Genomic DNA, 19,640 nt, shown 5'->3' on the forward strand with positions numbered 1-19,640 from the left:
TCAATCACGCATGTTACAGGCAGCTGTAACACCACAGCATACACTCTGCAGGCACAATTTATTAAACAGCAGGCGTGAGTCAGAAAGTTTCCCACTTTGCTTCGTGTCGCTCACCTTTCCTTCCGCCATCTGAATCTCTTTGTGGCGGTTTCTCTCCCTCACCCACTTTTAAATGTTTCCTGTTCTTCACATATAAGATAAAGGCCTTTAAGGGGGGGAAAAAAAATACAAATTTGCCCATTAAACACCTGTATCCCGTGTCTCATAACGGCTCCGACTTGATTGACGTGAAGATGTGTGTATTCTTAATGAGACGCCAGTTTGACTGTAAACACGACTAACTTGCGCTTTGTCTCGTCTTGATAATCTCTCAAAATCCTGTGAGTTGGAAAGGAAATGTCATCCCAAAAAGGGTTTAATTAAGTTGGATTTCCTGATTTCACTGTTGTTGGTGTTATCTTAGCAGCAAATAGACATGTGGGGGGTAAAGATTATAGGTGAGCGTGGCTTAATTTTAATTAACTGCAAGAGAAGTTGTTTGTGTTGACTCTGACATTAGCTTACAATCAGCCCTTTCCCTTGCAGCTCCCCTCATTTGTTGAGAGACTTTTCCCACTATCTGTTCTTTCTTCAAGTTAGAGGCTTTTCCAAGGCAGTGCCGGCTAACATGACTAGATAAATGAACCACTGTTTGTTTAACTTAATGGCTGACACAAATATACAGTAGTCCATCAAACTGTCTTCTTCTAAGATTTTTAGTCCTGTTGTCAAGAATGCAGCCTAACTAAGTCTCACCTTTGCTGGGTGTAGGGCTGGGTGATATGGCCTAAAATTCATATCGCAATATAATTTGAAGCATGTGCGGTAACCATATATATCATTCTTTTCTTCTGTATAACGTATTTTCCGTACTATAAGGCACACTTAAAATCTGTTAATTTTCTCAAAAATTGAGAGTGTGCCTTATGTATGAATTCTGGTTGTGCTTACTGGCCTTGGACCGATTTTGGCCTGCAGAAATCTGTTAAAAAATGTTTTAGTACAACTTTGGTAAGCTGCACTGCTTGATGGATTGTCAGAGCATTACGGCTGCCGTAGTGAGGAGCTTCGCGGAGTAATCTGGGTTCAAAACTCCGTCCACTTCAGGTCCCAAAGTCAAACGAACACTAAGAGTTAAAAACGGTCTAAATTCTTTCATCTTTAATTAAATCATCAGCGTTGCTGCTTTATCGGGTGTAACAATTAAGTTTTACATCCATGCATCCATGAAAACTACCCGACCTTCTGAGGACCCGGCCCACGTAGACCGCGAAGGCCGGGTCCTCGGGAGGATGCAGCCCATGAATTTGGACACGACCATAGTCAAAATCTCTAACGTTGGCCAAATTTATATAGTTTCTATCGTATATCGTTTATATCGCCCACTAGTGATGGGATTTCCGGCTCTTTTTAGAGAACCGGCTCTTTCGGCTCGGCTCACTAAAAAGAGCCGGCTCTTTCGGCTCCGAACCAGCTCTTCAGGTTGTTTTGTTGCTTTAATTAATTTATTATTAACAACAATATAAAATTATGCACAAAAGGAATTACTAATGTAAAAAAAGTGGTCTTATTTATGTATGTTTATATATAAATATATATGGTGGCCCCTAGAGACAAAGCACCTACAAATTCCAAAAAGCAGTACAAACTCCAAAACACATTTCTAGCGTTAACTGAACTTCCAAAACAGAGCTACCTAGATCAGTTAAATTACACAATTGAAAGCATATGTGTGTGGTTTGTGTATTTATGCACAAACACTCACATATATTCAAATAATAATAATAATAAAAAAGTATAAACTTTCTGAATCCTTTATCATCCGCGACTGAAAATAGTTGTGGTGTGATGATTACTATAGCTTTCTAATGTGGCGTTGTTGTCCTTGGCTCTCTTTCTCCGACTCTCCCTCCCGCCGCCCCTCCCCCCTCTGCCCAGCACAAAGCACAAGGCTCGCATGTGGAGTGAAGCCGAAAAAAAGTGCGAGAGAGAGGGTGAGAGAAAGAAAAAACAAAAACAAAACATGGCTCGCGATAAGGAGCCGGCTCGCGTCTTTCACGTCAAAGAACCGGCTCTAAAAGCCATTTCGTTCGCGACCGACACATCACTATCGCCCACCCCTAGCTGGGTGCAAACAGTAAATGTTTGGTTTAGCCAGCCTTTTGGATGACTTCTTAGACAGAAGGGGCAAATTGCAACATGTCCTGGAGTTGGAATGCAGCTGCCTGCTTCTCCCTTTCCATTTAGCCGAGCCTTTGACAGCCTGTTTATGAGGAGGTGATGAGCATGAAAGGAGATTAGGAGGAGAGCATACAGCTAGGACAGGACGGAATATGACGTGCGAGTCACCTCGTTGTTAATCAGGTGTACGCCAATTTTATGAGGGTTACATATGCAACAGAGAAATGTGGGTGTATCAAAAAAAAAAAAAAAAAAAAAAGATCTGCTTTTAATGAAAAAGTTGACATTTGGTTGCAAGTTGTTCACTCAAGATCAGGAATGTGAAGGACGGGCTAGTAATGATGTTTAGTCTATGGTTCTGTGCTGCATTACTTGGAAAAGTGAAAACCTTCAGTTATTATTGTCCTCCATGTATCCATGATCATGAGGATATCAAGGTCATTTTTCAAGCGAAATTTTGGAAATTAAGCTCGTTCTTCTTTTTTTTTTTTTGCCAAAAGTAGCTACTCTTATGTGTTTACATTAAAAATTAACAGTGGCAGCCTGATTGTTGGGAGCACTGGGACATTTCTCAGTGGGATTAGGATCATTATGGCCTGTCAGAAACAATCAAACATGCCCAGTGATACATTAACAAGCAGGAGTTGACATGTAGGGGCCAAATATGAACATAAATGCACGCGTCAAGCTTCTCTTGGAAGGACATTCATCTCCCTGATTCTCTACCGCAGGATTTAACTCGATCAAAAAATTATAAAAAAAGACTAAAAAGAAAAGTTGCTAAAGGATGCTAAAACTAGAGCCTGTCTAATTCATCTGTAGTATATAACTACGCATAAATGTTGCTAGGGAGATCCGTTTATGTGTCATATCCCTGAAAGAAAAACATATAAATATTAGTCAATATATCAAAATTATGAGCATGTATTGATATCATCTTGGTTGACTATAAAGATAGCCCTTTGAACCTTTGAGCTAACTCTGCATCTCATTTATTTTTAAAAACAGGGATAGGTTCATTGTGTCGTGTGTCTGGTACAATTCTTTGTTTATGTAGTCCTATACACAACATAGCATACACTGGAAGCTATGGAGAAAGGCGTTTTGGTAAACCTTTTGTATTTTGCAATCTGCAACACTTTTCTCTAATGACAAATAGCCTAATATATGATATATATTATCCTACAGTATTGACAGTAAATGATATTTAAAAAATATTTATTGATTGTTCATATTTGCCTGACACGTGGAATTCTCATCTAACATTTGTCAGTTAGCCGAATTGTCAACCTGTTCTTAAATGTTCATGTAGCACGTACGTGAACCTAAGGTAGCTGATAACCCGTCTTGTGTTAGATGTGATGGTATCACACAGCTTTGTTAAATTTCAACAACAAACACCGATGACCCACATGGCGCCACTGAGATAGTAAGATGGTGACAGTATTTTTTTTCTAGTTTTCTCCAATCAGCACCCTGCTAGCCAAGATTTTCAGATGCCCTAAAGCATGCATGATTAATACTGGACTTTGTACCCTTCCCTGCTTCCTCATGATTTCTATTCAGAGTGAGAAAAGTTCAAACTGCTATCTGTGTGTCAAGTTTGCCCAGTCTTCGGCTTGACGCTGTTCCCTTTATGAGTGCTTTGGATAACACTCCCATGAGGCCTTGTGTGGCTTTACAATAAGATCTGAGTTAGTGTTTTGGGACACTGTGTCCTGCGGCTCAAAAACACAACAGCTTTACACGCCTGCTTCTCATCGGCTTAGTTAATCTGTAGTGTAAGACCACACACACACACACACACACACACACAGACACACATAGACATGTACTCAGATAAACAAAAGAATGTCAACGCCACACTGAATGGGACTCCTCTCCATGTTTCTGTTATGTCCATCCACCACTGCAAACCTCTGTGGTATCTTGTATCTTATTTACTGTCCACATTACTGAATAATCACCACACCCAAGGTCTCTTCTGACAGTTTAACCTGGAAACTGCTGGCCCTCAGCAGCCGTCTTGTCTCTTTGTGGTTGTCGTCATACTGAGAAGTGTTTGTGCTGGTGCCGGTGCTGTCATACTGCGTTCATAAAAGGAAAGGGATGATGTCTTACCTATAAACATATCTGACCAGATCTAATGTCAAGGAATTAGCTATGTGTGCCACAGCGTCTAATCTGAGTTCAGTGTTTTGTCAGCTTATGTGCCACAATTCATATACTTTTTAGAGTAATTTGATCTAAAATCAGTGGAAGTCGGGCCATGTGACTAATTTGCATGTCTGACTCTCTGCATGCTCAGGTGAGACATCAAAGAGAGAATAATTTTGTCTATGTTCTTAGGCCTGCAGTCAGATTAAGATTGTAAATGTTTATAGGGGCATGTTAATGTCGATATCACTGTGAATGTGTGTATATATGTGGACGACTGTGGTGGAGTGGTGGAGCCTGGTACATGGGCTCGCTGTGTTTAAACAGAATGAAAAACCACGAAACCTGTGAGCAGTGTTTAATCAGGTATGACTAACCAAGAGCAAGTGCTAACAGACCCTGTTCAGTGATTTCCCGCTTTGTCTTCAGACCTCCAGTTTTTAGCATAGCACAGCCTTTTGCTGTGATTCATCTTTCAGGAGAAATGATCTCTCCCCAAGTTGGAGTAATCCCAGGCTGACTCGTGGGAGAAAATGGGATTTTAAAAGCACAGTGATTTTACTGTGAAGACTTATTTTTAACTTTACATTTGGGACCTTTATTTATTCTAACTTGTCAGTGTGAATAAGAGAGAAAGCTGGCTTCCCACTATACTCGCAGTTAGGTCAACAATCGTGAACATCTTGACTTACTTATTTTTCATTTTCTACTCTTTCCCACAATGCTGATAACTCATTGTCAGCACTGACAGCACTGAAATCATTTTCAGGACGCTAAAATGAGAAGAATGACATGTTTGTGTTACCCACTTTGACCAAAGCACTGAGTGCTTTCATTTCATGCGTATGTCACTCGCTCACATATTGTAAACTAGCTTGTCCACACCTTTCGCCCACAAAGTGGAGCTAATAAATCTTCTGCTGACGGTAAATGGTGTGTTCCTGCACAGAGCCTCAGAGAGCAGTAATCTCTTTACTTCAAAGCTCTTTGGTGTGGTAAGAGGTGCAGATGCAGGGAGTGTCTCGATGAGTGGACAAAAAGAGCCAAGAAGCAAATTTCTCTCTATATATGTGTGCGTGCGTGCATGGGAGTGAGTGCGTGTGTGTGTACGCTGCCCAAGCTTGTCACGGGTCATGGTCCGACTGCTTCACTCTTTCTTTTCATGTGAAATGAGTCTGCTTTTTTGTGTGTTTAGACCCTGAATCTTAACATCTCAGGTCACGTCACACACTCTAAGTGGGTAAATGCTGTGCATAAAAGTTGTGCCTTTAATCACAATCAGAATACTTTCATAATCCTTAAGGAAATAATGTGAGTTACAGTTCCTCCAAGACAACAACAGTAACAGACTGAACTAGTTAAATAATACAATATGTTAGAACATTTAGAAAAATAATAAATAGCTGTAATATATACAAATAGCTAAATTTCAAGAGGTGAAATATAAATGATTGACTTGTTAAGCTGCATGGTGTGCTTTTTTTGTGTCTCGAAGGTTATCTGATAAACCGTTGCTGATAGTGTCATAGCTTTGTCTAACACTGTGCCACACTTCCATTGTGATTTCAAACATTGTCTCTTTCTTTCTGTTTTTCTCTCTTTGTTTTTTCTGTGTTTTTGTTCTTTCTGTGTTTTTGTTCTTTCTGTGTTTTTGTTTTTTCTGTGTTTTTGTTCTTTCTGTGTTCCTCTGTGCCTTTGTAGGCTTCTTATAGGTGCGCCCAAAGAAAAAGCACAATCTCTACCGGAAGTCAATGAAACAGGCGCCGTCTACTTCTGTCCCATTACCACCGACACCACTGACTGCTCCAGAATGGACCTGGTTACCTCAAGTAAGATCACTGCGAAGCACTGATGTGATGAAGGGAATGCTTGGTTGCAGTGTTGTAGCTGTTTCTGAACTGTTCCATTAAGAGATTTTAGTGAGCTCGAGGGGGGTTTCCTTTAAAATACATCTATATATGTAAGGAAAATAATGATGAGATTGAACACCATTCTTCTTAAAGATGTTCACTTATTTGGTATTCTGATGATCGATGGTGAGTGAGAGCGCTTTTGAACATTTCTGAAGATTTTCATATTCAGTGCACCAGCAAGGAGCCATCGTTCACAATACTTTAAAAGCACCTTAACCGAGTTTGTATAGCACTTCCATAGATTTGATGCAAACATAACAGATGGTGGTGCAAAATGAAACGGCAAACGCAGAGATCTCCAACAGAAGCAAATTTTAAAAAAACCCAGACTGCATGTTGTACGTACATTTTTTAAAACCCTCCTTCCTGACTTAGCACACTGTTCAGAACCAGTTTGGGTTTAAACGAAAATTTAGGAATCGCTCATATGATTGAGATGTTCAACAACACTTACTTCACACAGCCATAGGAGACTCACAGCTCAGCTCTATTTAGGATTGTACTCCCTGAGTGAACTTCATGTGTTAAAACTGGGTTTCCCCTGCGCAGGGCCTCAAAAGGATGTAGCTAATGTGAGGAACAAAAAATAATAACCTTTAAATGAACACTAGCTAGCTTCCTCATTTTACAGTAAGGACTACAGAACTGTGTCAGATCATTTTAGTAAAATCATCAAGCATCCTTTGGAGCATTTGGAATTATTTTGTCCACCATGTCCATGAACAGACTGTTATTAAATGTTAGACCCCACCCCCCTCCCATCCAAACCTAGGGGTAAATGGTATAATAAGAGGATTCTGAATCACTTTTCATGTTGAGGTTAGAATGAGTGCTGCTGCAGTCTCAGCACATTTTTGTGGTTAATATTTGTCAGGGCATGATCCAGGCTGCATGAAGGTTTGCATTTACAGTTTGAGTAGGTGTTCTGATGACTGTGATCACCATAGCCATGCTGAATGTTTCTTTTAATGTAATAAATAGTCTGGAATGGTCGATTTTGTACTGCATGCTGGTTTGATTTGATTAGTGTATAATGGCAAATAGAAATCTGGTTGGAAACGGTCTATTGAAATAAAAGAACAAGAAGTAAAACAGGGAACATTATAAAGCAGAAAAAAAGGTAATTACTCTGTATGTAAAGACCTACCTGTCAGCACCAGCTTGATGACAAATTAAAACAGTTGCCTTAATAATTGACCTACCTCCTTATGACGCATCCACAGCAACTACCTCTGAGATTGTGGAGGGCATGTGGTTGGGTGTGACAGTGTCCAGTCAGAAGGGCCAGCCAGATGGACGTGTGTTGGTAAGATGACTTCCTGTTTTCTTTCTATGAGTCACTACTACCGGTGATATTATGTACAAGGCAGGGTGAGCTGACACACAGGATGTTTTCTTTTATTATTTAGTCTAAGAGATGACACATTTGACTTGTTGCAATGTTTAATTACTGTAGACACACACACACACCTGAGACAGGATGATACACACAGGGAGAAAATACAATAATGTCTCATGTTTAGGGAGAAATTATATTTTGATCAAGAGATTTTTTTTATTACTTTTTTTTAATTATTATTACTGGAGAACACATTTTACATACAGTGAGGGGAAACTAACAGCATGTTGTTCCTAGTCTGTCTTTGTTAATATGTTTCAGTTTTTGTTTAAGCACTAATTGGTGTAATCTCCATGTTTTTATTTTTCTATCTTACATATTAATGCATTTATTTTTTTATATATATATATTTTTATATTTATTTTTAAATAGCATCAGATCACAACAGCAGTCATCTTAAATGATTTTATATTGTAAGAGGAAAAGACCCTGCAGAGAAAACTTCAACAATCAGACCCCCCTATGAGTGAGCACTTGGTGACCGTGGGACGGAAAAACTCGATATCTGGCTCATAGAAAATGATTATTTCGTGTAACTGCTCAAAGGGAGGACCGTTTCCATTGTGTAAATTAAAAAGCAGCGACACTGGTTTCATTATATTGATGTTTGAGATTCTTCAGTTTACTTGAAGCTGTTTTTCCTAGTCACTGAATTGATCTCAGTTTAAGCACTGTCAATTTCTGATATGACACACTGCACTTCTTCAATACTTTCTCTGGTCTCCAGGCATGCGGACATCGATATGTGAAGGTTATTTCAGAGAATCAGTGGCGGATGTTAGGAAAATGTTATGTAAGGAGTAATGACCTGACCTTTGACCAAGATGATCAGTGGCAGGATGAAAATTATGACGTCTGCAATCACAACAACGACCACAACTTGGACGGCATGTGCAACATGGGCATCTCAGGCGGTATATCGGAAACTGATGTCTATTTAGGCTCTCCAGGCAGCTACAATTGGCAAGGTGGGAACTGTCGAGCTAACCTGTTTTGCCTACTGCTGAAATAATGGGGTTACTCATTATTTGCACACTGTGCAAGTCTGTTGGATTTGATTGTGTTATGTCTTGGATACTCTTGAATTGTGTATTAAGTTGATTTTAACATTGTTGTGTGATTCTGCTTTGTTTTAAAGGAGATGCTCATGTGATACGGATAGATCCACAAAACCCCTGGAACTATGCTGACAAAAACTTTGAAAGTCTAGAGAAAGCATATAGTTATATAGGTAAGTGTTGGTGTGTCTTTACAACATTTCAAATGGCAAATCATTGGGAACCTTAGTGAGATTCACACTCAATCTCCCTACCGTCAGATAAGCATCCAATTGTCAAAAACAACATCTCTGATTCTCAAGCACTTTCATTCACAGGTTATTCAGTTCTCGAAGGAAAGAAGCTGCTGAGCTATGATGACTCGACAGTTGTGACGGGGGCTCCCAGATATGAGTCTAAGGGTGCTGTGATTTTTTCAAATAAAACTCAACCAAAGCTTTTGTTGGAGCAGATCATCCTCGGGGAACAAGTGGGTTCCTACTTTGGAAACAGCCTGGCAGTGACAGATCTGAACAATGACAGGTGCGTTTCTATACCGGAGAGTGTAACTGTGGGGAAAACTGTGGGGAAATGAACAATGATTTTTTTTTCACATAGATTTGGCTGTGATTTGCCTTTTTATGCATATAGTGCATAACAGTGAAGCAGTGTGTGTCTGAACACAGATGATAATAGTGACTTTCTGTGGCAGGGATGAGGGATTCACTTTGAAATTATGAAGAAATCAGGTGTTTCTCTATCTAGAAATCTAGTTGGTCATTAAGATTCTAGGTAGTTCATTCTTTTGAGATACAGTTAATATAGCTTTGGTGACTTGTGTTGAATGTTTAGCTATACTTAGCCATGGTATGTATTTTTGTATTTACATGCATATGTGGATTTTTGTCTTGCATATTCTAGTTGGAATGACCTGATTGTGGGTGCCCCCTTTTACTTTGACCGTAAGAATGAAGTGGGGGGAGCAGTGTACATTTTCATGAACGAGAATGGATTTTTCCAGAAGACCGCCTCAATGGTTTTGAAGGGCCCATCTGATTCTGCCTTTGGCCTTGCACTGGCCGCCATTGGCGACATCAACCAAGACGGATTCCAAGGTGTGACCATGAACCCAGCATCTCTTTTGGACCTACATCTGATAATATTCTAGTTTAAAAAAGTGAAATCAAAGTGGTGCACCAGACCACAGGTAAACTGTGGTGTGAGCATAAAGCACGCTAAAGGAATATTTCTGTAATTTCAAATCATTTCAGCTGCAAACAAGAGGTATTTAACTTGTCGTGTTTCAAATGAGTCCTGAAAACATTCTCTGCTGCCACCTAGAGGACAAATATTTCCTATACACAAAGAGTGCCTAGTTTTCTTTTCTAGCATCTTTTCTTGCCATGCTTCCAGCACTTGTTTAACTGTAATGCTAATGTCTCCAGACTTTGCTGTTGGAGCGCCATTCCACCAGACAGGAATAGTCTACATATGGATGGGAAGCAAAAAGGGAATATCAAGGGAGCCTAGTCAGGTAACGTCTGACATTCTGTGGTCATTTAAAAACTTTATTCAAAGTACTCTTCTGAAAACCTGTGTCAATGACTCCCTCTGCAGACCATTATGGGTAGGACGTTTGGTGAAAAATTCCGGACCTTCGGCTACTCCATCAGCGGAGGGATGGACGTGGATGATAACAGTTACCCTGATATCTTAGTTGGCTCTCTGGATGATCACATCGCCCTCCTCAGGTAGACACAATCAAAAACAAAGTTAAACAAGATATTTCAATGTTAGTTGGACCCCCTTATTGACATCATAGCATAACACACACTGCTGATGTATCGGCTGCACATTCATGATGTAAATCCTGAATGTGCAGGATTTACAGTAATTTAAAGTAATTAAAAAAAATTATAATTCTTTTAAAGATGGAGTAGTTTACCACTCAAAGACTAGCTTATCAGGAAATAATCTGAAACCTCTACTAAAAAAACTTCACACTTTACTGATTCCCAAACAAAATCAAAACAATCACAGCTGTTCCACCACAACACAGAGGTGCTCTTTGGGCAATTTTATTGTGATCTCGGGATCATTTGAGTGCAGCGAAGTCTTTGTTGAGCTTTCTGACGTAGTGTCATAGTAAGTTATTCTGCTGGAAGGTTGTGGGCTGATCACTACCATGTGATTGTCTATTATTTGTATTAACAAGAAGTTGAACAAATGTACCTAACAAAGTGGCCAGTGACTGTATATATAATATTTAGCGATTTTCTACAGTGACATTTGTCTCATAAGTTACGACAAACTATTTTTATGACATCTATTATTTTTCAGTATTCATGGAGTTATTTCTCATATTATTATTATTATTATTATTATTATTATTATTATTATTATTATTATTATTATTATTATTATCATAATGATTAATTTATTTGTTTTGTTCTGTTTTGTTTTTTAAATAAGAGCTCGACCGGTTGTGCACTTAACCCAAGACTTCACTGTCGAGCCTAAGATTGTGGACGATAAAATGTGCTCTGGAGATAAACCATGGTGAGATGTCTCCTAAATTTATGTCGTTCTGAAACTGGCTTATTGAGTGTTTTTTCAGGTCTCAGTTCTTCTTCTCTTTCTCTTTGTGCTTCACAGCATTACAGCTACTCTGTGCATGTCTTTCACTCTAAGCACCGGAAATACAAATTTCAAGAGACCTGTCAGTAAGTTTTTCCGTGTTCAATTTTCTTTTTCAAATGAACAGCGTTTCCAACTTACAAACAAGTGCATCACCATGGAAATTCTTTGTATTGTAAGAAAAAAAAACTTTATTTACTGCATGAGCTTGCTTTAATCTTTTCTGTTTGTTTTCACTCTGTAAAGTGGTGACGTATATAGTAGAGGCCGACAGGGAGAGAAGAGGAAGCTCTCGTGTTCGTTTTCAGAATGACATCAACACTTACACTGGCAACCTGACCATGACAGCTTCCAAAACTGCGTGTGAAACTCTCAAGCTGTTTGTAGTCGTAAGTGCACAACGCAACTATTGCAGATGTTGTATTGACTGAGCCGTGCATTTTGTGTTTTTGCAAATGATCATCTTGCTGAGTGACTGGAGAGAACAAATAAACTGCAGCTACCTGATAGTCCTGTGCTTATTGAGACAAGCAAAAAGAAACTCTTTAATTAATTCACAGGAACCTGTGAGGGACAAACTGGAACCAGTGGTCTTTTTCCTGAACTTCTCATTATACGAACCAATACCTAGAGCCAGACGATCCCCACAGAACCTCGACTTCTTCCCAATTTTGAGCCCAGAGCAGAAATCCAGCCGAAGAACTGAGGTATGGAGTCTTGCATGCACTTCATTTACAGGTTTCCCTTTCAGTAACTTGGAGATGGTAAAGAAATGGTACAGTCCAGTGTCCCCTTGTAAGATTTGATATGATGTTGCTTATTCTATTTCCTGCAGATTCACTTTCAAAAGGCGTGTGGCTCAGACAACAAATGTACCAGTAACCTGCAACTAACAGCAAAGTTTGTTGAAGAAAATGAAGAAAAGCCTTATCCCAGGTAAATTTATATAGTGAGCAACCAAGCATCCTTTGAGTCATTCATGTATAGACACAAAGCTGACTTTTAAAGGTTAAAATACACTAGTTAGCTTGCTCAGTTAGGTTAGAAGATTGTTGCAGTGCTCATGTATATATATAATGCATATGAAGCTACCACCAGTACCAGCTTACCATTAGCTTAGCACATAGAAAACAAAGTGAAGTGTGAAATGTGTGAACTTGTGAGGGTTCCCCCTTGCTTATGGACTCCCATTGGAAAGGTCCATTTTAGCACTTTAGCCATCGTTAGCCATTTTGTTCTTTGTTATGTCATGTCATGAATGTGTTAGTTAAGCAAAATAATCATTAAATAACAAAGCTAATACATGTTGTCCCTCTACAGTCTGGGCAAAGTTCAAGTGCTCCAGTTCAACAGCTCCATAAAGAAAATAGGGCTCGCGGTAAACGTTACCAACTATCAATCTGAAGGGAAGCTAGCTGAAGACGCCCACAGAGTCCTGCTCAATGTCACTATCCCTGATGTGCTGAAATATGCCAGTGTCAGTTCTTTGGTAGGTCCACTGGAGGGCAGAAGATGCCCATTTTTATTTAAATGTCCTTTCTTTTTTAATGCTACTCTTCTTACAAGATGCACACTGTATTGGTTTGGTTTGGTCATGTTTAGCCACATCTCTGGTCATGTCAGTTCCTTAAAAATTAAAACTAATTCTGTTTATTTCTTCTGTGTTTAGAATAACAAAGTTGAGTGCACTCTTCTTGATACAGTCATTTGTGAGGTGGGGAACCCAATTAGCAAAAACGAAAAGGTAGGTTTGAACAGGTGACAATTATTTTTATATTTTTCTACTGGACAGTTGGGTTTGCAACAGTTCTCATGTGCTTGCATTGCTTTATTAATAGGTGTCTTTCCTGCTCAAGTTTGAGACATCAGGAATCACCCTACACACACGAAAGATTGAGTGTCAGCTGCTGTTGTCAACGTAAGGGCTTTATAATGTTGGTTGCACATTGTATTTTGTTCCTGCTTAATACTAAACAGCGAAAACAAGTCAATATAATACTGTTGTGTATAATAATTAAGTTCATTTTCTGCTTTTTGCATTTTTTTAATGAAGTTTAAATTTTTAAGCTGTTTTAAGATAATGCACACTGTTGTAATTTCTCCAGTCTTAGTGAGCAGAGTGACCTAACGCCTGTTCCTATGGCCTTGCTGATTGAAAACACCATTGAGCCAGTCTTCAGCTTGTAAGTCCCAATCGCAAATGTTTCATGACATACTGTACATTCAGGGTTCTCAGTAACAGTGAGAAATAGTAGAAAAGTAATTCAGGTATTTAGCACATAAACCACCTGATTACTGAGAGTAATCACAGGCATCATGGGAAGTATATGCATTGCATTTACTATATTTCTTATACATGTGTTAGGTTAGGCATGTCTCCCGTGCCCCTAGAGGACTTTTAGGTTTTTTTATGTGGTTTTTTGGGGGAGGGTTCTTTCCTTCCTTCCATCAACCATCTTCCTAAATCGGTACTCGGTCATCAAAAAATCTGAGAACCCCTGTTGTACATAAAGAGTAGGTAAATAAAATGGTCAGTGCATCATATTACCCTCCTTACAGTTTGTAAAACATATCTGTCTTTTAGCTTATCCAGTGAAAAGACACAGGTGGAAACAGTAAAGTTTGGTGGGACAGTGATGGGCGAGTCAGCCATGGTCAACACAAGTGACGTGGGCAGTCTGGTGGAGTTCACCTTTACTGTGAGTCATCTTCACCACTCAGAGATTGTACATTGTATCTATTATGTGTTTTACTCACCCACATTTCCATCATCCCCACCCTTTCTTTGAAGCCAGCACTTCAGAAGTTTAATATTGCGTCGGCTGTGGATTGTTGTGTCAGCCATGGTTTGTGGTTTAAGTGTGAGCAGGGGTGGATACTGTTTAGGAGTTACAGTCACCATGTTGTTATTTCATACCATCTGATGTATTTCACTTCTATTTTTAATGTTTCTGACTGCTTCCACCTCTAGATGAACACAATGGGACAATCGCTGCAAGACATAGCAACCCTGGCTGTGGAGTTTGAGTGGCCCTGTGAGGTAGCAAACGGCAAGTGGCTGCTGTACCTGACGAAGATTGTTGTTCAGGGGGATTCTGAAACGGAGTGTAAACCTCCTGGAAATGTGGTCAACATGCTTAACCTAACTGTAAGGTTCTTTTTAACACTTTTTGAAACGTGTGATATCTGTGAAGATGACCCAGAGTAAGACCAAAAACAAAAACTTAACAGCAACAAAAAATACACAAATCAAACTTTTAAGACATTCAAAAACTTGAGCGTCACATAAAAACGAGTCAACATCTGTGCTAGCCTCTCTGTGAAGCCATACAGAGAGGCTAGCTGTACCTTCAATCCAGTTCAGTCTGATGCAACCTTATTTATAAAACACATTAAAAAACTGACCCAAAATATTAATTTCACACAGTAAGAACATAATTAAAATATATACGTTTTACATACAAATAAACACTTCTATAACTCTCAAAATCACTAAGTGATCTGACGATGGATAAAGCTGTATATTTATGGATATATGTTTATCCAGTTTAAAATCACAGTTCACTTGAACTCCAAAGTTGATTACAGTGGGCGTAATATAAGGTTCCACAGAGCCCAATTTTGAGGCAATGCCAGCATCACTGGGTTTAAGTATCACAACCTCAGTTTTACTGTCATTGAATATTTAAAAATGTAGAGCCATCAGGGGTTTGATGTCCCTGAAACACTCTGTGTTTTTTGGTTTTTTTTAATTCTTTATTTCTAAAATATTAATTCATGAAGGTGATTACAGGCATTAATCAACATAATTTACAAGGGAAAAACAAAGCAAAACGAAAGAGAAAGAAAAAAGAGAAAAGGAAAAAAAAAGAAAGAAAGAAAAAAGAAAAAAAGAAAAAACAGTCAGGAGTGACCAGTTAGCTAGGTTGGTGGTTTCAAGCTTTGAAAAGAAGATTCGGTTTATGGGTATTGGCATATAGAACCCACTTATCCCAACACAAGTGGAACCAACCCACCCTGTCATTGACATGAGCTGTTACCTCCTCCATCCTATAAATCTCTAGCGAAATTTCCCTATCTCTAGCGAAAAGTTATACTTTTCTTACTTGCAACAAGTAAAGCTCTTAACAGACATGTATCATTTTTAGACCAGTTCTGCGGTATACAACCAAAAACGATTGTCTTCATGTCCAAAGGGAGTGTACAGTCAAAAATGCCTTGTAATGTACCATGAATGTCCTTCCAGTGAGTCCGTAGCACAGGACAGTCCCACATAATATGGGTGTGATGTGCTCGTTGGTGTCCACAGTTTCTCCAACACACAGGAGGATTCCCATCATAATGAGCCTTTTGACACGGAGTAATAAAAAACCTTATCATAGACTTCCATCCAAATTCCCTCCAGCTGTTGGAGGAAGTACTCCTCCATTGCCGTTCCCGCATCTGAGTCCATTCATCCCTTGAAATACACATCCCTCCCTCCTTTTCCCATAACATCTTCATATAATCAGTTGAGTGGGGAAGCTTATTTATAAGAAAATTATACAAAAAAGAAATGAGTCTTGTATCGACATCCCCACTGTACGCCTGTCTAAACAAAGTTACCAGTTCCACATTAGTGTTTGACATCACACCGATTGTTGTCTTTATGTAATGTCTTATTTGCAGGTATCGATAAAAATCCTGTTTTTCTAGATTGTATTTCTGTTTCAGTGTGTCAAAACTAATAAAGTTCCCATCCTTAATCAAACTATCGAATGTAGATAACCCTTTAGCAGACCAACTTTTAAAACGTGAGTCCAATTTATTCGGGACAAAGTCAGAGTCATATGCATACCATTTAAAGCCAAATCCTGTTCCAGTTTAAATTCTTTCACGACTTTTCTCCATATATTAAGTGTACACGACACCCAGGGGTTGCAAACCTTGTCAATACCTTCTCGAATGTTCGAATCCATCAAGACAGCTTGTATTGGAGAGGAAAACATGCTCTCCTCAATAGTCTTCCAATGTGCTTGGTAGCTTGTATCACACCAATTGACCACAGTCTTCAGCTGAGCAGCCCGGAAATAATTTTTTAGTGACGGCAACCCCCATCCTCCTGTTTTAAAACAAACCCTCGGCCGCTCCGCTCCCCCCCCCCCCCCCCCCATATAAACCGCGATATTATTTTATCCCATTCATTGAAACGGCTTGAATCAATAGGTATTGGTAGTGTTTGGAATAAATATAATAATCTTGGCAAAATATTCATTTTGATAGATTCAATTCGTGAGTGTAGAGAAAGAAAGGGGATCATGTTCCATCGTCTAATATCACCCACTATTCTCCTTTGTAGGGAACCAAAATTCTCCTCAAATAGTTTAGTTAAATCCTTGGGAATAACAACTCCTAAATATTTCAATGATTGTGCTTGCCAACTCATTGGATATTGAATAACCAAGTGAGCCGGAGAGCAATAGTTATAACTGAGAATTTGAGTTTGACACTTCACGGGGTGAACAAATTAGTTATGAGAGAGAGCTACTCGTTAGACTGCCATGCGTTGGGATGATGTTACCGGACACACTCTGTGTTTTTTAAAGACCTTTTTAGGGTAGGTAAATTTGATGATCATCAATATAAAAGTGTAAAGAACTGCCATGTCTTTTAAAAATGGATCCTAGGGGTAAATTGTAAAGGTAAAAAACAAGCCTGGCCCCAGAATTGAACCTTGGGGAACTCCACATGCCACGGTGTACCTCGTTGAAACATGTCATGAGTTAAGTAAGTTGAGGGATTTTAATCAAAGAGTTAATTTCACTAAGCGTCTGTGACAGTTGTTAAAAATATTATCTGCTTGGTTTTTTTCAGCTTTTACAGGTCTTTGTTAACAACGTGAAGTTTTCCTTAAGAATATCAAAAAACAGTTGTACTTTACCTTTTGCTATTGATGTGCTGTTTTCCTGTGGTCTCATCTGACACTGCGAACGTTTTCATTCAGCCATTGTTTAGGTTTCAGTTTAGAACAGAAGTGACAGTGTCAAGAATAGTTTGACCAACGACTGCGGTATTTAAACAAGGAGGACTCCATAGTCTCTTTGACAGTGTCAAAAGACGCAGAGAATTAAACAGCAGTTTAAAGTTAAATATATGACATATACTCTGAGCTAAATTCCATCAGCATCCAAATAAGCCAAAGTGCGTATGTTTAATTCAGTTACCATCTTTATTTAGCACATTAGCATGCTAGCTTTTACTCATTAGCACTAAACAGAAAGTACAGCCAAGGCTTATCATTACTTTTTTAAACAAACATTAGGTACTGAACCATAAACTGTGAGATATATTTTAAACCCATGAACCTTACCTCTAAATACAATTTCTCAAATATCAACCTTTGAGAAATTCATTAGCATGAATTCATTAAGCTAGGTGGGTCATCGACTTGTTACGTGTGTTGCTCAAGCCGATGTCAGCATGAACTCAAGTCAGCACAGTGTGAATAAATGTCAATTTTAGAAAAGTGGTGTGAAAATGGTCTTAATGCCAAACCACTGTTCAGAAATACATTTTGGAAAAAAACATCTGTCGCCACACACAGACCTCACAAAGCCCCAAAATAGAAAGCCATAGTGCATGCAGCCTATATATAGACAGCTGAAATGACAATGCTATTCTGAGAAAAATGTAGTAATGTCTTTATCAAACCAGTAATTAACCCTCTGATGTAATGTCTCTGTCTCCTCTGTTTCCTCTTTTTTTTCTTCCCTTTTCTTTCTTCTTTTTTTTCTCCCATCTTGCAGTTGTCAGAGAGAAGACCTAAGCGTACTAAGCGACAGATTAGAGTTGAAGGTGAGAATGACGTGACCCATTCAAATATTATTGAGCCACAGGCAGCAGTCACACTGTCTTCTACTCCCAAAAAGAGTTACCTGTTGGTAAGTCCTAGCTTTATATTCCCTTAACATAATCATGCGTATATGTGTGACATTTGTATGTGAGGAGTCTTGTGTACAGAATTTAATATCTTTCAAAATAAGTGGACTGACAACCTCACACTGTGGCAAATACCAACGTCAGTAGGATTAACATTTAATATACAAATTGAGTCATCCATTGTAGATAGTAGGATTTTTCTTTTTAAATCTAGTCTTAACTGTCAGTATCTGTTCACTCTCTAATAGTTTCTTTCTTATGGCCTGTTAAAGGATTGCTCCAAGGGGACAGCAAAGTGTGTGACGTTTACCTGCCCGCTGCTCAATGTTTCGAATTCAGCCACGATTTATGTCCGATCCCGGTTGTGGAATAGTACAATGTTAGAGGTGAGCTCCCCAGCTAATATATATTGTAGATTCATGGTAATTTTTTAATTATATATCAAGTGTGCTGTTAGATCTGGTAGGCCAAAAACTCACTTGGCAAGGTGCTGTGTAAGCTTCTTCACACTTTAACACGTTGTCTTCTATTCATGCTGTGTCTCACTTGATCACTGTGATATCTGCTGTCTGTCTCTGGCATGTCCGTGCCTCAGGATTTCCATGTGTGCAAATAGAAGGGCAGGGAGGTGCTTCCTACCCACTGCATGCTTTCCTTGTACACATGTGAAAGGAGTTTATTCTAGAAAAGAGCTATATGACCAAATATAAATAAGTGCAAATTGAAATAGCAATCCTATTTTACTGTTTATGCCCTGACATTTGGGAAAATGTTCTGATGTTGTGTCTGTGTGTGCCTACAGGACTATTCTGATGCATTTGTAGTTGAAGTTAAAGGCCAAGCCACACTGAAGCTTATTAATGATCAATCAAACATCAAGATGAAGAGTCAGACGGCCTTGGTATGTGATGATGATGGCAGGAATGAAAATGATGCTTATGATATGATAATATATTACATTCTTCACTTTTCTTGTAGTTCAAAGTACAAATAGAACCAGAGGAAAGGGTGGAGACGCCCTATGAGCTTCCCCTGTGGATCATCATCTCTGCAGCTGTAGCAGGAATTGTACTGCTAGGAATCATCATTCTTATACTATGGAAGGTGAGATTGTTTTATTGAGCTTTAACCTCTGTTTTGACACCTTAGTCTAACCCCAGAATTCATGCGCCTTCCTCCAGTGTGGCTTCTTCCAGAGAGCCAGCAGGAGGGAGATGTATGAGGCCAAGGCCCAGAAGGCTGAGATGAAGATCCAGCCCTCTGAGACAGAGAGGCTAACTGAGGACTACTGAGGCCCCATGTCTCCCAACAGCATACACCATTGGGGCTTTTGGGTAAAAACACCCCTTTGAAAGGATT

The 19,640-nt window shown here is 39.1% G+C and overlaps 1 protein-coding gene across 3 annotated transcripts in view; it reads left to right on the forward strand.

The window, feature by feature from the left end:
• The window catches only part of itga3b (integrin, alpha 3b), a 31,643-nt gene that overhangs the window by 9,300 nt on the left and 2,703 nt on the right, over window positions 1-19,640 (forward strand). The window contains exons 2-25 of one of the 3 annotated variants that reach the window (XM_035912135.2): window positions 6,079-6,206; window positions 7,514-7,596; window positions 8,417-8,657; window positions 8,828-8,920; window positions 9,050-9,269; window positions 9,648-9,841; window positions 10,172-10,260; window positions 10,344-10,477; window positions 11,199-11,285; window positions 11,382-11,449; window positions 11,610-11,752; window positions 11,924-12,070; window positions 12,199-12,299; window positions 12,684-12,852; window positions 13,033-13,107; window positions 13,202-13,281; window positions 13,469-13,546; window positions 13,948-14,062; window positions 14,335-14,511; window positions 18,149-18,283; window positions 18,554-18,667; window positions 19,084-19,182; window positions 19,260-19,385; window positions 19,463-19,615. In XM_035912135.2, the coding sequence (XP_035768028.1) occupies window positions 6,079-6,206; window positions 7,514-7,596; window positions 8,417-8,657; window positions 8,828-8,920; window positions 9,050-9,269; window positions 9,648-9,841; window positions 10,172-10,260; window positions 10,344-10,477; window positions 11,199-11,285; window positions 11,382-11,449; window positions 11,610-11,752; window positions 11,924-12,070; window positions 12,199-12,299; window positions 12,684-12,852; window positions 13,033-13,107; window positions 13,202-13,281; window positions 13,469-13,546; window positions 13,948-14,062; window positions 14,335-14,511; window positions 18,149-18,283; window positions 18,554-18,667; window positions 19,084-19,182; window positions 19,260-19,385; window positions 19,463-19,573 (3,007 nt within the window). In that variant the 3' untranslated portion in view covers window positions 19,574-19,615. The remainder of the gene's footprint in view (window positions 1-6,078; window positions 6,207-7,513; window positions 7,597-8,416; window positions 8,658-8,827; window positions 8,921-9,049; window positions 9,270-9,647; window positions 9,842-10,171; window positions 10,261-10,343; window positions 10,478-11,198; window positions 11,286-11,381; window positions 11,450-11,609; window positions 11,753-11,923; window positions 12,071-12,198; window positions 12,300-12,683; window positions 12,853-13,032; window positions 13,108-13,201; window positions 13,282-13,468; window positions 13,547-13,947; window positions 14,063-14,334; window positions 14,512-18,148; window positions 18,284-18,553; window positions 18,668-19,083; window positions 19,183-19,259; window positions 19,386-19,462; window positions 19,616-19,640) is intronic. The other 2 variants (XM_006800992.3, XM_087845380.1) reach the window with 2 other exon arrangements.

Source organism: Neolamprologus brichardi, chromosome 8, assembly GCF_056152115.1.
Source record: "Neolamprologus brichardi isolate AB-2024 chromosome 8, ASM5615211v1, whole genome shotgun sequence".
In the NCBI taxonomy this organism is placed as follows: Eukaryota; Metazoa; Chordata; class Actinopteri; order Cichliformes; family Cichlidae; genus Neolamprologus; species Neolamprologus brichardi.